At 37.6% G+C, this 14409-nt stretch overlaps 1 protein-coding gene across 4 annotated transcripts in view; it reads left to right on the top strand.

The window, feature by feature from the left end:
• FERMT1 (FERM domain containing kindlin 1) overlaps positions 1 to 14409 on the top strand; it is a 41203-nt gene that overhangs the window by 15354 nt on the left and 11440 nt on the right. For all 4 annotated transcript variants that reach the window (XM_087445591.1, XM_087445592.1, XM_004433769.3 and 1 more), the window contains exons 7-9: positions 7586 to 7693; positions 8116 to 8247; positions 9830 to 9879. In XM_087445591.1, coding sequence (XP_087301717.1) covers positions 7586 to 7693; positions 8116 to 8247; positions 9830 to 9879 — 290 coding nt within the window. The remainder of the gene's footprint in view (positions 1 to 7585; positions 7694 to 8115; positions 8248 to 9829; positions 9880 to 14409) is intronic.

Below are 14409 nucleotides of genomic sequence, written 5' to 3'. Positions count from 1 at the left end.
GCCTAGCCACCGGCTCTGTGATGGGATCAGCTGGCCTTTGGGGACCCTCCTATCAATTTCCTTCCCAAGAGATTCTTCATTAAATCTCTTGCTTTGTCAGTTAAGCTTAATGCCAAAAATCAAGAAGCTCAGGCATCTACCCCTGAAAACGTTGTCAGGAACATGTAAGCTACTTCCCAGTCAAAGAATTCAGACATGGCAGATCATCAGTGTAAAGGTCAAACGTGGAAGGGCAGTGTTAAATGTGTGTTTTGTCTAAAAAGTGGAAGAAATAAAAGGAATCATACTCCCAGAAGGGGGCAAGGCCTGTGAAGATGGGGCTCCCTAGGGCTGATGTCTTAGGCTCTTTGGCCTCCAGCCGCTGCTTGCTTAATTGGTGAGGAGTTCTCTCTACATAGCCCGGGAACAAAACCAATTCAGATCTAACAGCCAAATAGCTGTCAACCCAAAGGTGACAGGAGGACTCAGGCTAGAGGGACATGACTTTGGGGCAGAGGCACAGTGATCCCCAACCACTTTGGGGTTGTAGCAGTGGTTCCTTCTCTCCCCTCCTGAACTATGGAGTGCTATAAATAAAACCAGGTGTTAAGTCTCCTACTATGTGCTGAGTGGATAGAGGGATACAGAAACTTAAGATGTAGTTGATGTTTTCATAGAATCTGCAATTGAATCAGGAAGAACAAAGATAGCACCCATGAAACCACTGCAAACATAGGAGGCACCCTACAACTAAGAACTAAGTTATAATGTTATATGTCAATTATACCTCAATTTAAAAGAAAAAAAAAAGGAGCTAAATTAAATAGACCAGGGAGCTTCTCTTCTCTGACTTTCAGAGGAGAGATGTAGGCAGCCTGTAGGACCAAGGTAAAGGTGCTGATTGAAATCTCAGATATATGAAAGTACTAGAATACAACATTTCAAAAATAATATACTTTAAAAATGCAAAATCATGAATCCATAAAAGATTGATACATTTTAATAAAAAAAATGGAAATTTTATGCATGGCAAAAAACTATAAACAAAGCGGAAAAGTCTTTGCAGCACATACTACAAACAAAAGGCTAATCTTCCTAATGTATAAACAACTCCTTCAAATCAATAATAAAAAGACTAAGCAACCCAGTAGACCAATGAGCAAAGGATGTGAACACATAGTTCGTAGAAAAGAAACTATAGTGGCTCTTAGCCTTATAGTGACAAAGATCAAAAAGTTTCATATGCTATCTTAGCAAGAATGCAGGAAAACAGGCTCTCTCATATACTGCTTATAGGTCAAAGTACAAATCTAGCCTCTATGGAAGGCAATTTGGCAATATCTATCAGAATTACAATTTTACATAACTTTGACCCAGCAAACCCACCCCTTGGTACTTATAACACAGTTATACTCACATATGTGAATTGATATGTCTGTACACAAGAAGAGTTATTACTACATTATTTGTTTTAGGGAAAGATTGGAAACCGCCTAAACATCCCTCGTAGGGAACTAGTTAAATACGTTACGATACATCTATATAGTGTTGTTAAGAAGCATGAATCAGCTTTCTTTTGATGTGGAACATATTCAGGGTGTATTATTGAATGAAAAGTTTCCGTAGAGAAACAACAATTTGTAGGGAACAAAGAAGGGAGGGAGACTAACCTTTTATTGTATACCCTTTTGTTCCTTTAGAATTCATTCAAAATGAATTCCTTCATTATATAGTCTTTTGCCCCATTTAAATGCATTCAAAATGTGTCAATTAAAAAAAAAACTTGTATACCTCCAATAGTTCATAGTATTTTTTAGATGTTCAGTAGAGAAAAGGCACAGCAGTTTTAATAAGAGGCCTGCCTGGAGGATACTGAAAGCTGCTTCTCAGCTAATAGACAGTCTTCGGTGATTAAGTCTAAATCGTAACCCCTTCTTGAGAGTGTGAAAACTGTGGGAGGTAGATTTTATTTGTTTGTATTGTTGGTTGATGGAAGAAGAGAGGGGTTTATTGAATTGACTAGAAGAGAAGAAACGGATTCAAGCAGTGGAGGTGGCAGAAACCACGTGCTTCCAGCCTGGGGTTTCTATTCTCGTTACACCAGGAGACGAAGGAACTCTAGGGCCCAGGAGAGGGCAGGAGTAGCCAGTCTCCACCAAGGGAGAAGTTTGCTTCTAAGTTTCTGACCACTGAAAGAGTTCTCAAGGAGAAAAAGACCTAGTGGATGCCTGTTGATGAATGACCTGTGAAAGACCCTTGTGATGTCCCAGAGCCTCAGTGGGAAGGTGACCAAGGCTCCGAAGAGGAGGATCCAGAGCTCTGCTGAGGGAACAGAGGAATCCTGTGTTCCTCAGTGAGAGCTAGGGCTTGTCCTGTCCTCATGACACCTTATTCTAGGTCCTGTTCTCCTAATGTCTGTCTGTAAATGTAGGTCACTTTTGTTTAACCAATGTTCTTTCAAAGAATTGTTTTCTTTGGCTTGGGTAGGAGTTAAGTATGTTAAGGTATGGAAACTTTTATTAAATTTTTTAAATCTTTACTGACTGCATTTGAGAGAAAGGCCTTATTGGGTGATTTAACTTACTCTCACTAAAACTCCTACAGCATTAGGATTGTAGACACTGTGACTGACTGGTGGTCAGATGGATGGATGGATGGACGGATGGATGGATAGATAGATAATGATAGTTTCTTAGTCTAATTCAAACTTCAGTGGCTGCACATACTATTGAGATTTTGTCTTTCAATCATGAATTAAAGCAGGGATCTTTTGGAGCGGGGGGGAGGTTGCTTGGTTTTTTGGTGTGCACTGTGTATGTGGTTGTTTTAGTTGTCATGTCTTTTGATTGCCATATAATTTACATGCCATAAAATTCACCTATTGTAAGTGTGCAATATGATTTTTAGTAAATTTATATAGTTGTGCAACCATCACCATAATCCAGTTTTAAAACACTTGCATCACCCAAAGGAGTTTCCTCATTCGTGGTGAGTCCCTGCCCTCAGCCCACCACTGGTCTGCTCTCTGTCTAGAGTTTTGCCTTTTCTAGAGATTTCATATAGATGGAATCATATAGTATGTACTCTTGTATGTCTGGACTCTTTTACTCGGCATGATATATTTGGGGTTTATCCGTGTTGTTGCACGTATCGGTAGTGTCTTCCTTTTTACTGCTGAGTGGTGTCCCACTGTGTGAATGGACCACATTTTGCTCATCCATTCACTAGTTGAGGGATATGGGACTGTTTCCAATTTGGAGCTATTGTGAATAATGTTGCTGTGAATATTCTCTTGTGTGTTGTGTTTTGATTTATTTTTGGAGGATTCTGGGGCTAACTCTTGGTGTTCCGTGACACCTTGCAAAGTTCACAAAACAAAGACAGACTTTCTGAAGATTCTTATTATTCCAGCCTACTGAATACCACGCACTTGGACTTGCACTTGCCTTCCTTTCCCAGCAGCTTTGGAGATGCCGAGAAGGAGCAGGCCTGGGCAGCAGGCCTCATTTCCCGCTTATCTGATAGCAACACCATTTGCTGGTTTTGGCTTCCTTCAGATTTTTACATTCCCTATCACTTTTTTTCTTAGTATGTGTAAGGTTAATGCAAAAGGAAAAATAAACTAATGGTAATCAAGCCTTGATAAGCTTGCTTAGGTACTCTATCTTTCTATTCCTCCTCCATGTTTTCTTCAACATTTTTTTTTTTAAGGGTAATATAAAATGCATACTCCCTGTAAAAAAAAAAAAAAAAAAAATCACACATAGGAGTTATTGTTTAATGGGTACAAAGTTTCAGTTTTGCAGGATGAAAAGAGCTCTGTAAATGGGTGATGGTGATGGTTGCACGACAGTATGAATATTCTTAACGCCACTGAACTATACACTTAAAAATGGTTAAGATGATAAATTTTGTTATGTGTATTTTACCACAATTAAAAATAATTTTTAAAAATCAAATATAAAGAGGAATCATTAAGAGTAAAGATGGAAAATAGTCCTTTACTATACCTTTCTTCCAAGAGGCAGCCATAGTTAACACCTTGATGACTAACCATTCTTCCAGATTTTTTCACGTACACTTTTAAACACATTTTTTAACAAATTTTCAGAATCTTTTTTCCCCAACATAAATGGAATCATTTATTGGCTCTGTAGCTTGCTTCTTTTTACTTCACTATATATCATGGCCATCTTTTCATATCAGTATATATGTCTGACTCGCTTTTTTTAGCTGCTACAAAATAATCAAAGGAAAGGTTAAACCATAGTTTATCAGGATCCGTGGGTTGCTTGCAATTTTTGCTCTTTCAAAAAATGTGACCATTCTTTTACAAGTATCTTTGATGAGTGCTTGCATTTTTTTTAGAATAGTAACCATAGGGACCGGCCCCGTGGCTTAGCGGTTAAGTGCATGCGCTCCGTTACTGGAGGCCCGGGTTCGGATCCGGGCGGGCACCGACGCACCGCTTCTCTGGCCATGCTGAGGCCACGTCCCACATAAGCAACTAGAAGGCTGTGCAACTATGGCATATAACTATCTACTGGGGCTTTGGGGAAAAAAAAGGAGAAGGATTGGCAACAGATGTTAGCGTAGAGCCTGTCTTTCTCAGCGAAAAGAGGAGGATTAGCATGGATGTTAGCTCAGGGCTGATCTTCCTCACAAAAAAAAAAAAAAAAAGAATAGTAACCATAGACATACTCATCAAGAGGCAAAAAGATACTAAAAGATACCACCAAATTGCCTTCCCACAAACTTCATATGAGAAAGTGCCAGCTTCAGCCCATCCTCACCAACGCCAGACATTATCAGTACTTACAATCTGGGTAAATCTGATAGGAAAATAGAAATTACGTTATCTTATTTTAATTTGAATTCTCTGATTATTAGTGAGGTTGAGCATCTTTTCCAATATCTACATGGCTGTTTTGGTTTCTTTAAATTGCCTGTTTATATATTTGCCCCATTTTCTATTGAATTACCTATATTTTTCATATTGATTTATAGGAGCATTTGTGTGTAATGGATATTATCTTTTATATTTATTGTAAATATTTTCTTTCAATTTGTATTTTGTCCTATAAACATACAATCTTTAGGGTATTTTACACCATTAAAAATGTTTAATTTTAGATTATCAAGTCAGTCTTATGCATTGTAACTTTTAGGCTTCCTGTCTTGCTTAGAAAAGCCTTCCTCATTCAAAGATTATAAAAAGTTTTCTCTCATATTTACTTCTAATAGTTTTGGATGTTACTTTTAGATTTTTTATAACAGCTTTTGGGGATATAATTCACATACCATACATTTCAACCACTTACTGTACAAGTCCATGATTTTTAGCATGTTCACAGACTTGTGCAACCATCACCTCTGTCTTAATTTCAGATTTTCATCATCCCAACAAGAAACCCATTACCCATTTCCCTCCAACCCTCCCAGCCCTAGGCAACCATCAGTCTACTTTCTGTTTTTATGGATTAACTTATTTTGGACATTTCATATAAATGGAGTTAATACAATAGGTGGTACTTCGTGACTAGTTTCTTTCACTTAGCATAACATTTTTAAGGTTCATCCATATTGTAGCATGTATCAGTATTTCTTTTCTTTTTATTGCAAAATAATGTTCCATTATTTTGTATATACTTTTTTTAAATCCATTCGTCAGTTGATGGACATTTGGGTTGTTTCCACTTTTTTGCTATTATGAATAATGCTGCTATGAACATTCATGTACAAGTCAGGGGTTTTTTTCTTTCACTTTTTTTGTGTGTAGTAAGATATACATAACAACATTTACCATTTTAATTATTTGTAGGTCTATAATTCAGGGGCATCAAGTACATTCACAGTGTTGTGAATCATTGGCCATTTCCAAAACTTTTTCGTCATCTGGTACAGAAACTCTGTACCCACTAAACAAAAACCCCTGTCCCCCCTCACCCATCCCCAACCCCTGATAACCACCATTCTACTTCCTGTCTCTATGAATTTGTCTATTCTAGGTACTTCATATAAGGGGAATCATACAATATTTGTCCTTTTGTGTCTGGCTTATTTCACTTAGCATGATGTTTTCAAGGTACATATATGGTGTAGCATGTATCAGAATTTCATTCCTTTTTAAGGCTGAATAATATTCTATTGTATGTATATACTACATTTATTTTGTTCATTCATCTGTTGATGGACATTTAGGTTGTTTCTATCTTTGGCTATTGTGAATAATGCTGCTATGAACATTGATGTACAAATATCTGAGTCCCTCTTTTCAATTTTTTTCAGTATATACTTACAAGTGGAATTGCTGGATCATAGTCTATGTTTAATTTTTTCAGGAACTGCCAAACTTTTTCCCACGAAAGCTATACCATTTTACATTCCTACCAACAATGAGCAAGGGTTCCAATTTCTCCACATTCTTGCCAACATTTGTTATTATCTGTCTTTTATGTCAGAGCCATCCTAGTGGTTGTGAAGTGATATCTCATTGATACCACTTTGTTTTGTATGTTTAGATTCTTTAATCTATCTGTAATTTATATATTTGGATGATGTAAGATTGTTTTTTGATTTTGGATTTTTGTTTTCCAAATGGCTGGGCGTTTTTTGTTTGTTTTTGTGTGTGTGAGGAAGATCAGCCCTGAGCTAACATCCATGCCAATCCCCCTCTTTTTGCTGAGGAAGACTGGCCCTGAGCTAACATCCATGCCAATCCTCCTCCACTTTATGTGGGACGCCGCCACAGCATGGCCTGAGAAGCGGTGCGTCGGTGCGCACCCGGGATCCGAACCCCGGGCTGCCAGCAGTGGAGGGCACGCACTTAACCACTACACCATGGGGCCGGCCCCTAGGCATTTTTAACACTATTTGTAATGTTGAATTCTTTCTTCCTTTACTGGTATAATGCCATTTTTATTTTATATTAAATTTATATACATGCATAGGTCTATTTCTAGATATTGCTTTATTAATATTTTGTCTATTGCTATACCAACACCACATTATTTTAATTACACAGCTTTTTTTTTTCCCCCTTGAAACTTGTTTGGTCATGGTAATTACACAGCTTTATAATATTTTTTGATGTCTGAGAGGACAAGTGTCTCCCCAACATTGTTCTTTTTCAAAATGTTCTTGGCAATATTTGAACATTATCTCTTCCAGCTCAGCTTGAGAATCAGCTTGTGTAAAGTTCCATGAAAAAAATCCCTATCAGATTCTGGTTAAGATTGCACTGGGTTTGCAGATCAGCTTGGGGGTCCCTTCTCCTTTATAATTCTTGTCACATAAACCATTTCCACTGCCTGTTTTTCCTACCAATAGAAGCGTGATAAAAGAGAGGGAAAATGATGGAAATAAGATGGGTCGGTTTGGCCCCTCAAAGCAGCTCTGAAAAATATTTTGAGAAAGAAAGTTCTAAATTGAGAAGTAAAATGAGCTGGGGCAGTGGAAAGATAGAGGTGTTTCTTTCAGTTACCTGAACTAAAGTTTATTGTATCCAGTTAACAAGAAATGGCCTCAGTTATTCTAGAATTTTTGTATTGTGGAGTGTAAATATGACCTCTCACACACACACACATATACCTGTTTCTTTCTCTAGTACGATGCTGTCCGAATAAACCAACTCTATGAACAAGCCAGGTGGGCCATTCTCTTAGAAGAAATTGACTGCACAGAGGAAGAAATGTTGATCTTTGCAGCACTGCAGGTATGGGAACTTCAGTACTTTTTCTCCGGAAGGAAACAAAGCAAGTTTGTTCTGTTAAAGTTTCATTTGCTTTATACTGTTTTTTTCTTTGAAGAAAGAGCTGAAAATGAGGGGAGTAAATTTAAATTTTAAGAGCTCCTCATAACCCACACACGTGCGCATCTTCTCTAAGGCGTTAGTCTTGCAATCCTTATCTCTTCCTCACTACAAGCTCAACCAGTGATGGAGAAGAACCGAGTCTGAACATGACTAACCATAAATCTCAGAATGATTCAGATCAAAATGTCACTCTCTCTACATAGAAGAGAGATCTCCTTCCAGGAGGTGTTTGGTGTTATGGGGGAATTGTCTTCAAAGAAAAAGAAATGGCGAATGGATTCATTTGTGTTTATAACATTTCTAAAACCTCTGTTTCATTGTAGTATCACATTAGCAAAGTGTCATCATCAGCTGAAATACAGGATTTTACAAATGAGTCTGAGGTGGATGAAGTGGAAGCAGCGCTTTCTAATTTGGAAGTGACCCTAGAAGGTGGAAAAGCCGACAACGCTTTGGTATGAACTTTTCTGATAACTCAGATTTGTGCTTTTGTTCTGACTAATTGACAAATGTAAATGAACTTTTTTTTATTAGAATTAAGAGAATATTTTGTCTGATTTTGAAAAAAGAAACCATGTTGCCATCTGACAAGCTTAAACCTAGCAAGAACTGACTAGCTTTTCTCAAGTCAGCCCTGTAAGGGACTGTAGGATATTTTTATTACTACTAATGACAGTTCTTTTGTACTATATTTGTTCTTAGGGATAAGTTGGCATGGTATGAGAGAAAGACTGCTGAGTGCTCCATTTCACTAGCGTGGAACATGCAATTGGTCCCTTAACTTAAGTCTAGAAAGAACCCTCCAGTCTATTGTATAGGGTAGCTGTGAGAAGAGAGAAAATCTTTTACAGATACAAAACCTTATTATCTATTTACCTAGTCATACATTTCAACTGGGCAAGGTTGACAGAAGTGAGGGCCTTTTTCTAGAACGTTGTAAAAAGTTCCTGAATGCTTTTGACTTCAGGAAATGAATAAACAAAAAACCGTCCAGTAAAACGTAAAGAGAACTGTTTTAACATCTCTTGCTTCTTATCCATGAAATGTGGCCAAATGTCATCTTTATAATTAGAATGCCCTTCCTGTTTGGTTCATTTGTCAAGTGCCACCCTTTTGTTTAACTTCTTCGATCATGCGAGTAATTATTAGTTTAATCACATTGAATCAGAGAGATCCATTGTAATTGGATATAAATAGTAATAGATAAAAATGAGTCACTATATTCTTTATTTAATGTATGTTTTCTTGTGATTAAATTCCTTAAAATAAGAAATTGGTATCATGCAAAAGCAAATACCTTATACAAATTAAATACCAAAATTCTGTAGAGATTCAGAGCCCTGTCTCACGTTTATAGGAGACACAAGCCCCATGAAATTGAAGTTCCCTTTTGTCTACTTCTTCTGCCAAATCGATACAACAGAAAAGTGACCCTTCTTAGAATAAATGAAAAATCTCCTCCTCCTTCCCTCAATATTTTTGTGTGGTGCCAAACTGTAGGCTTTTCAGTTTGAAAATAGGCACCAACCTGCACTGCAGAATGAACCTTGAACCAGATTCCTTTTGAGAGCTTAATCAGTGAAGTAGATGTAGCTAGAAGTTACTCACTCGATGTAAAGATTGTAAAATATTTTGTTTATACGTAAAAGTAGTAGTTTCTAACTCAAAATTTTAATTTGAATGGTAGCGCTTCGTCAGTTTTTTTAATCTCTTATTTTCATTTGTGTGATATATGACACATATAGGGAAGTGAAAAAAATGTATTAAATTATCACCCAAGTCGCCACCCAAATCAAGAAACAGAACTTTGCCAACCACCCCAGCAGCTCCTGAATGTGCCCCATCCCCCTCCCACCCCTTCCCCGCACCACCCCCTAAGCTATCTACTAGAAATATGGCTAGTGTGACTGAGGAGCCGAGCTTTAATTTTAATTCATCCAATTTAAATAGCTACGGGTGGCAATTGGCTACAGTATTGGACAGTGCAGCACCTCCTGTCTAATTATGGCTTATGAAATGTTATCTGTTTTTCCTTAGGAGGACATTACTGATATCCCTAAACTTGCAGATAATCTCAAATTATTTAGGTAAGTCACTCTTAAAGGGGAAAGAGAGTAGTCATAACAAGCCTTTCAGGTAAAAAGTCAGGAGTTTAAATTGCACATCCATTAGGCAGGTTCATGGTTCAGAGGTAGGAGCACGAGTTTTGGCATCACACAGACAATGGGTTGAATCCTTTCTCCACAGCACGTACTAGCCGAGTGACCTCGGGCATTGTCCTTATGTCTCTGAGCCTCAGTTTGCTGATCTATAAAATTGGGGATATACCTCCTCTTGGGTTTGTTGAGAGAATTAAATAAAATAATGCCTATGGAGCATTGAGCATGGTGCCTGGCATATAGTACATGCTCCGTAAATGGTGGTGTAGACGTGGCTGGTGTCAACAGGAATGAACGTATATGCCAGGCTGGAGTTTCTATTAGGGAGGCTGTCCTGGGAGGCTCAGGACACTGACACCACTCAAAGGCTCTTTCACAGCTGAAAAATCAGTTGTCTCTAGCGCTTATACAGAGTAGTCACCTTAGTTATCTTCCTTTGCCTGTTAAACTATTTCTAATAAACTCCCCAGTCACCTCAGGTCAACCTGAAACTATTAAAAAGGCAGAGAAGTTTTTTATTTCATGGAAAGAAAGGACTGCCACTTTTGTGATGGTTCCAAGGTGTGTTAGGATGAAAGGAATAAGGTCCCTTTGAAGTTCTATCACTTATGTCACTTTATGGTTTGTTGACTTTTCTTAACAAACACTGCACTCGGTCAGTTGGCTTGAAAAGAAACATTAGTTCCTTTTGTTAATACATGATGCAAAGAATCAAGAATGAACAATGAATCGGGTATAAATGAGAAACAAGCAGCCAAAAGTAATAATATTTGTCACTCAGTTTCTACAGGGTTTTTTTTTTAATGTGATTGTAGCATGTGGTCTCAAACAATAGGGTCATTAATTTAACTTCTGTGGCATAAATACTTGCCACCACACTATGACTATTGTTATAGTCAGAGCTACAGAAAAAAAGTAATAATTTGAACCCACAAATACGTTTTCATAAATTATTAATAATTGTTCTACAAAGAAATTAGGTTGCTGTATTCTCTGTATAGAGCAAATTGAGCTCTTCACAAACCAAATGATGACAATTCCCTTCCTATAGATGTTTTTGATGAAGGAGATGATATTCTGGAGTTAAGCCTCACGTGCACGTCACTTTAGTGTAACTGGTTTACTAAAACTCACAAAATTGTCCTCATATTGGCCCGTGGACACTTTATCTACCAAAGGTCTCAAGACATTGAATTTAATATATATATTTCATGGAGGAAAGAAATGAAGGAGAGAGGTGAGGGAGGAGAAAGCAAAGAAAAAAGGAGAAGGGAAGGGAGGCAGGAGATTGGAGAATGGAGCTCTGTTCCTAGTGGGTGTGTAACCATTAAAGCCCCTTCGTTTCCCTGGCCGCCTTTTTTTTTATGAATAGAAGAGCATTGAACTAGCCCTTGGATTTTTTATGTTTTTGTTTTCTTTAACAGTGAAGCTCTTTTTTTGCTTAAACAAAATCTATTAAAGCCACTGTATAAATAGTGGGCTTCAGTTTCCAGCAACATGGTATCTAATGCAAATCCCAGTCTTGCTATAAATACATATGAGTGCTGGATAAAATAAAAATAAAAGAATTGTAAATACAAGTTGATCTCGAAGTGAGACCAGGAAAGTGCAATTTGCAGGAAATAGAGAGGGAGCCTAGGGGCCGGCCCCGTGGCATAGCAGTTAAGTGTGCGTGCTCCGCTGCTGGCGGCCCGGGTTTGGATCCCGGGTGTGCACTGATGCACCACTTGTCAGGCCATGCTATGGCAGTGTCCCACATAAAGTGGAGGAAGATAGGCACGGATGTTAGCTTAGGGCCAGTCTTCCTCAGCAAAAAAAGAGGAGGATTGGCCTGGATATTAGCTCAGGGCTGATCTTCCTCACAAAAAAAAAAAAAAAGAAGGAACCTAGTTCTACAAATGAAGCCTCAGCTGCACTGAGGGATTTGGGCGATGGATGTAGATTCTCATGGCTTGGAGCTGAGATTTTAATGCCTGTGTAGGGATCAGAGGTGAAACTTTAAGGTGGGGTGTGCTTCATGTAAGGCAGTGAACCAGGACTGAAGCCCGTGCCTAAAGGTGAAAACTTGCAAGGGCTGCCTTCTCTGTTTAACAGGGAGTAGGAAAACTACCCATCAGCCAAAGGAAGCAGTAAGGTAGTTCATCCCCGCATGGGGTTCTGTGTGGAGAAATGAAAAGTCTCTTGAGAAATCAGAGCCAAGGTCTGTACCACACACAGATGTAGATCTAAATTTAAATGTCTTATAAGAGAATCCTGAAAAGATAAGAGAGAAACTGGTCCAAGACCACAAAATCTATGAAGGCCCAGCAAATGTAATTGCAAAAATACTTGGAGGGCAGTATCTACCATCTAGCACGTATGGGCCTTCTACAGAAAACAGTACCCCCTAAAAAAAACCAAAACTCCCAATAAAAATTGCTAGCCATTTGAGTTAATGAATCATCATAAAGGAAAAACAGCAGACCCAACAAACAAGATTAGCAGTTTCAATAATTTTAGGTAACAGAACAATCTGAAGAAACCATAAAATGAGTATGTTTAGAATCATTAAGTAAATTAAAAGGTAAACATTATAATGAAAGAAAACAGGCAATATGGAAAAGGAACCACATAGAAATTCTAGAAATGAAAAATATAGTCATAGAAATTTAAAATTGAATAGGTGCATTAAATATTGTTTAAAACCACAGTTGGAGAACTCCGAAAGGTAGAAATGGAAAATATGATGTAGATAGAATGAGAAAGTTCAACATATGTCTACTAGGAGTTGCAGAAGAAAATATGGGAGAGAAGCAAGCATTCAAAAGAGAATGCTTGAGAATTTTCCATAATCGTTGAAGACAAAAATCCTTAAATTCAGGAATCACAAATCCCAACAAAATAAATCAGTACAAATGGATGTCTTGATACAGCCAACCATTGGTAAGAAGAGAGTCTTTAAAATTGGAGGGAAAAGACAGATTTCCTACAAAAAGAAAACACTTAGGTGGGCAGAAGACTTCTCGTTGGCTGGAAAATATCTTGAAAGTGCTAAGAGAAGATAACATTCTAGACTTTTTTGCCCAACCAATCTTTCAAGATTCTACTTATTGCAAACCTCTGAATATGAACCAGACAAAATACAATCATACTAGTAAATTACATATTTAATAAAAGCAATGGTTTATGCCCAAACTATAAGGTGTAACCACTGTTAAAAAGACTATTTTGTAATAAGTGAAATGGCTCCACAACAGCATTTTAGAGAGAGGCCACACATAAAATTCATTTGTTGCACCGTTAGGCCGGTAGGCATTACTGTAGCAAAGAAGTTCCATTCAGACGTATACAATGTGCGGCAGGAAATGATCAGTGAGATTCATTTTGTAAACGCAAGACTCTTAAAATATAGTAGAATATTTACAATACTTTTAAAGAGATGGAGAGTGACTGTGAAAATCTTTGGTCTCACATTAGGGCTCAGTGGTTATCACATGGAAAAGTACCTAGAGTTATACATTTTTGTTTTTTCAAAAAATGTGTTCCAAATTTATGACCTTGAATAATAGGCCTCCAGTGCTTTCAAGATAATAAACGCACATAATCTTAAAGAGAGCATTTTGAAAACAGTTATTGGAAATGTTTTCATTGTCATAATAATAATGATATAATAATAATATAACATAATGAAACTGCCTATTAAAACAATATTATCTGCACACCGTCCATACTTGGAAACAGAATTTTTCTGTGTTAAACATCATCCACATTGAGTTATAGTGTGTTTTAAACCCACTTATTAAAAATATAAAAATGCAACATATTCTGATTAATTTGCATAAGTGAGTGACATCAGGGAAGATGGAAATTAGTAGCTTTGTTTCAACAAAAACCTTCACAAACAAGTAGATGGCATTAAACTGAATGTTACTTCTTCAACTGGGATTTATGTAACTGAGTAATAACCTCCTTTCTTAAAACAAACTGAACTTCTCATGTTCATTCGTTTTTAATTTATATGTTTGTGTAGGTTTATAGTGTATATATTGCAATATGTTACAAATACACAAATATTACAAATGAACCATTGTAAATGTGTTAGGGACTGGGTGCTCAAAATATTTTAAAGATGAATGTGCCCAGTTTTAGTTTGGAGATTACTGGTCTAGACTAGTATTTCTCAAACTCCGGGGAACCACCTTAGGAAAGCTTATTTAAAGTGCAGATGCCTAGGCCCTAACCTGCACCTGCTGAATCTGAATCTTTGGGACTGGGGCAATGTCTAGGTATCTCTAACAAGCTCCCTTCCAGTTCTGATGAATACCAGAGTTTGAGAACTATTCCTCTAGAAAGTAAAGTCCAACTCCTTAGCAGGACATTCAAAGTCCCACCCTGGCCCCAACCTACCTTGCTGTTCTTGTCTCCATCATCGCCCACACATGGAAATGCTGTAGCCACAGAAACTACCCCTCTCTCCCA

The sequence above is a fragment of the Ceratotherium simum genome, chromosome 21 (genome assembly GCF_057802395.1).
Source record: "Ceratotherium simum simum isolate JZ-2026a chromosome 21, ASM5780239v1, whole genome shotgun sequence".
Lineage (NCBI taxonomy): Eukaryota > Metazoa > Chordata > Mammalia > Perissodactyla > Rhinocerotidae > Ceratotherium > Ceratotherium simum.
This window is presented reverse-complemented; position numbering and strand designations above follow the sequence as displayed.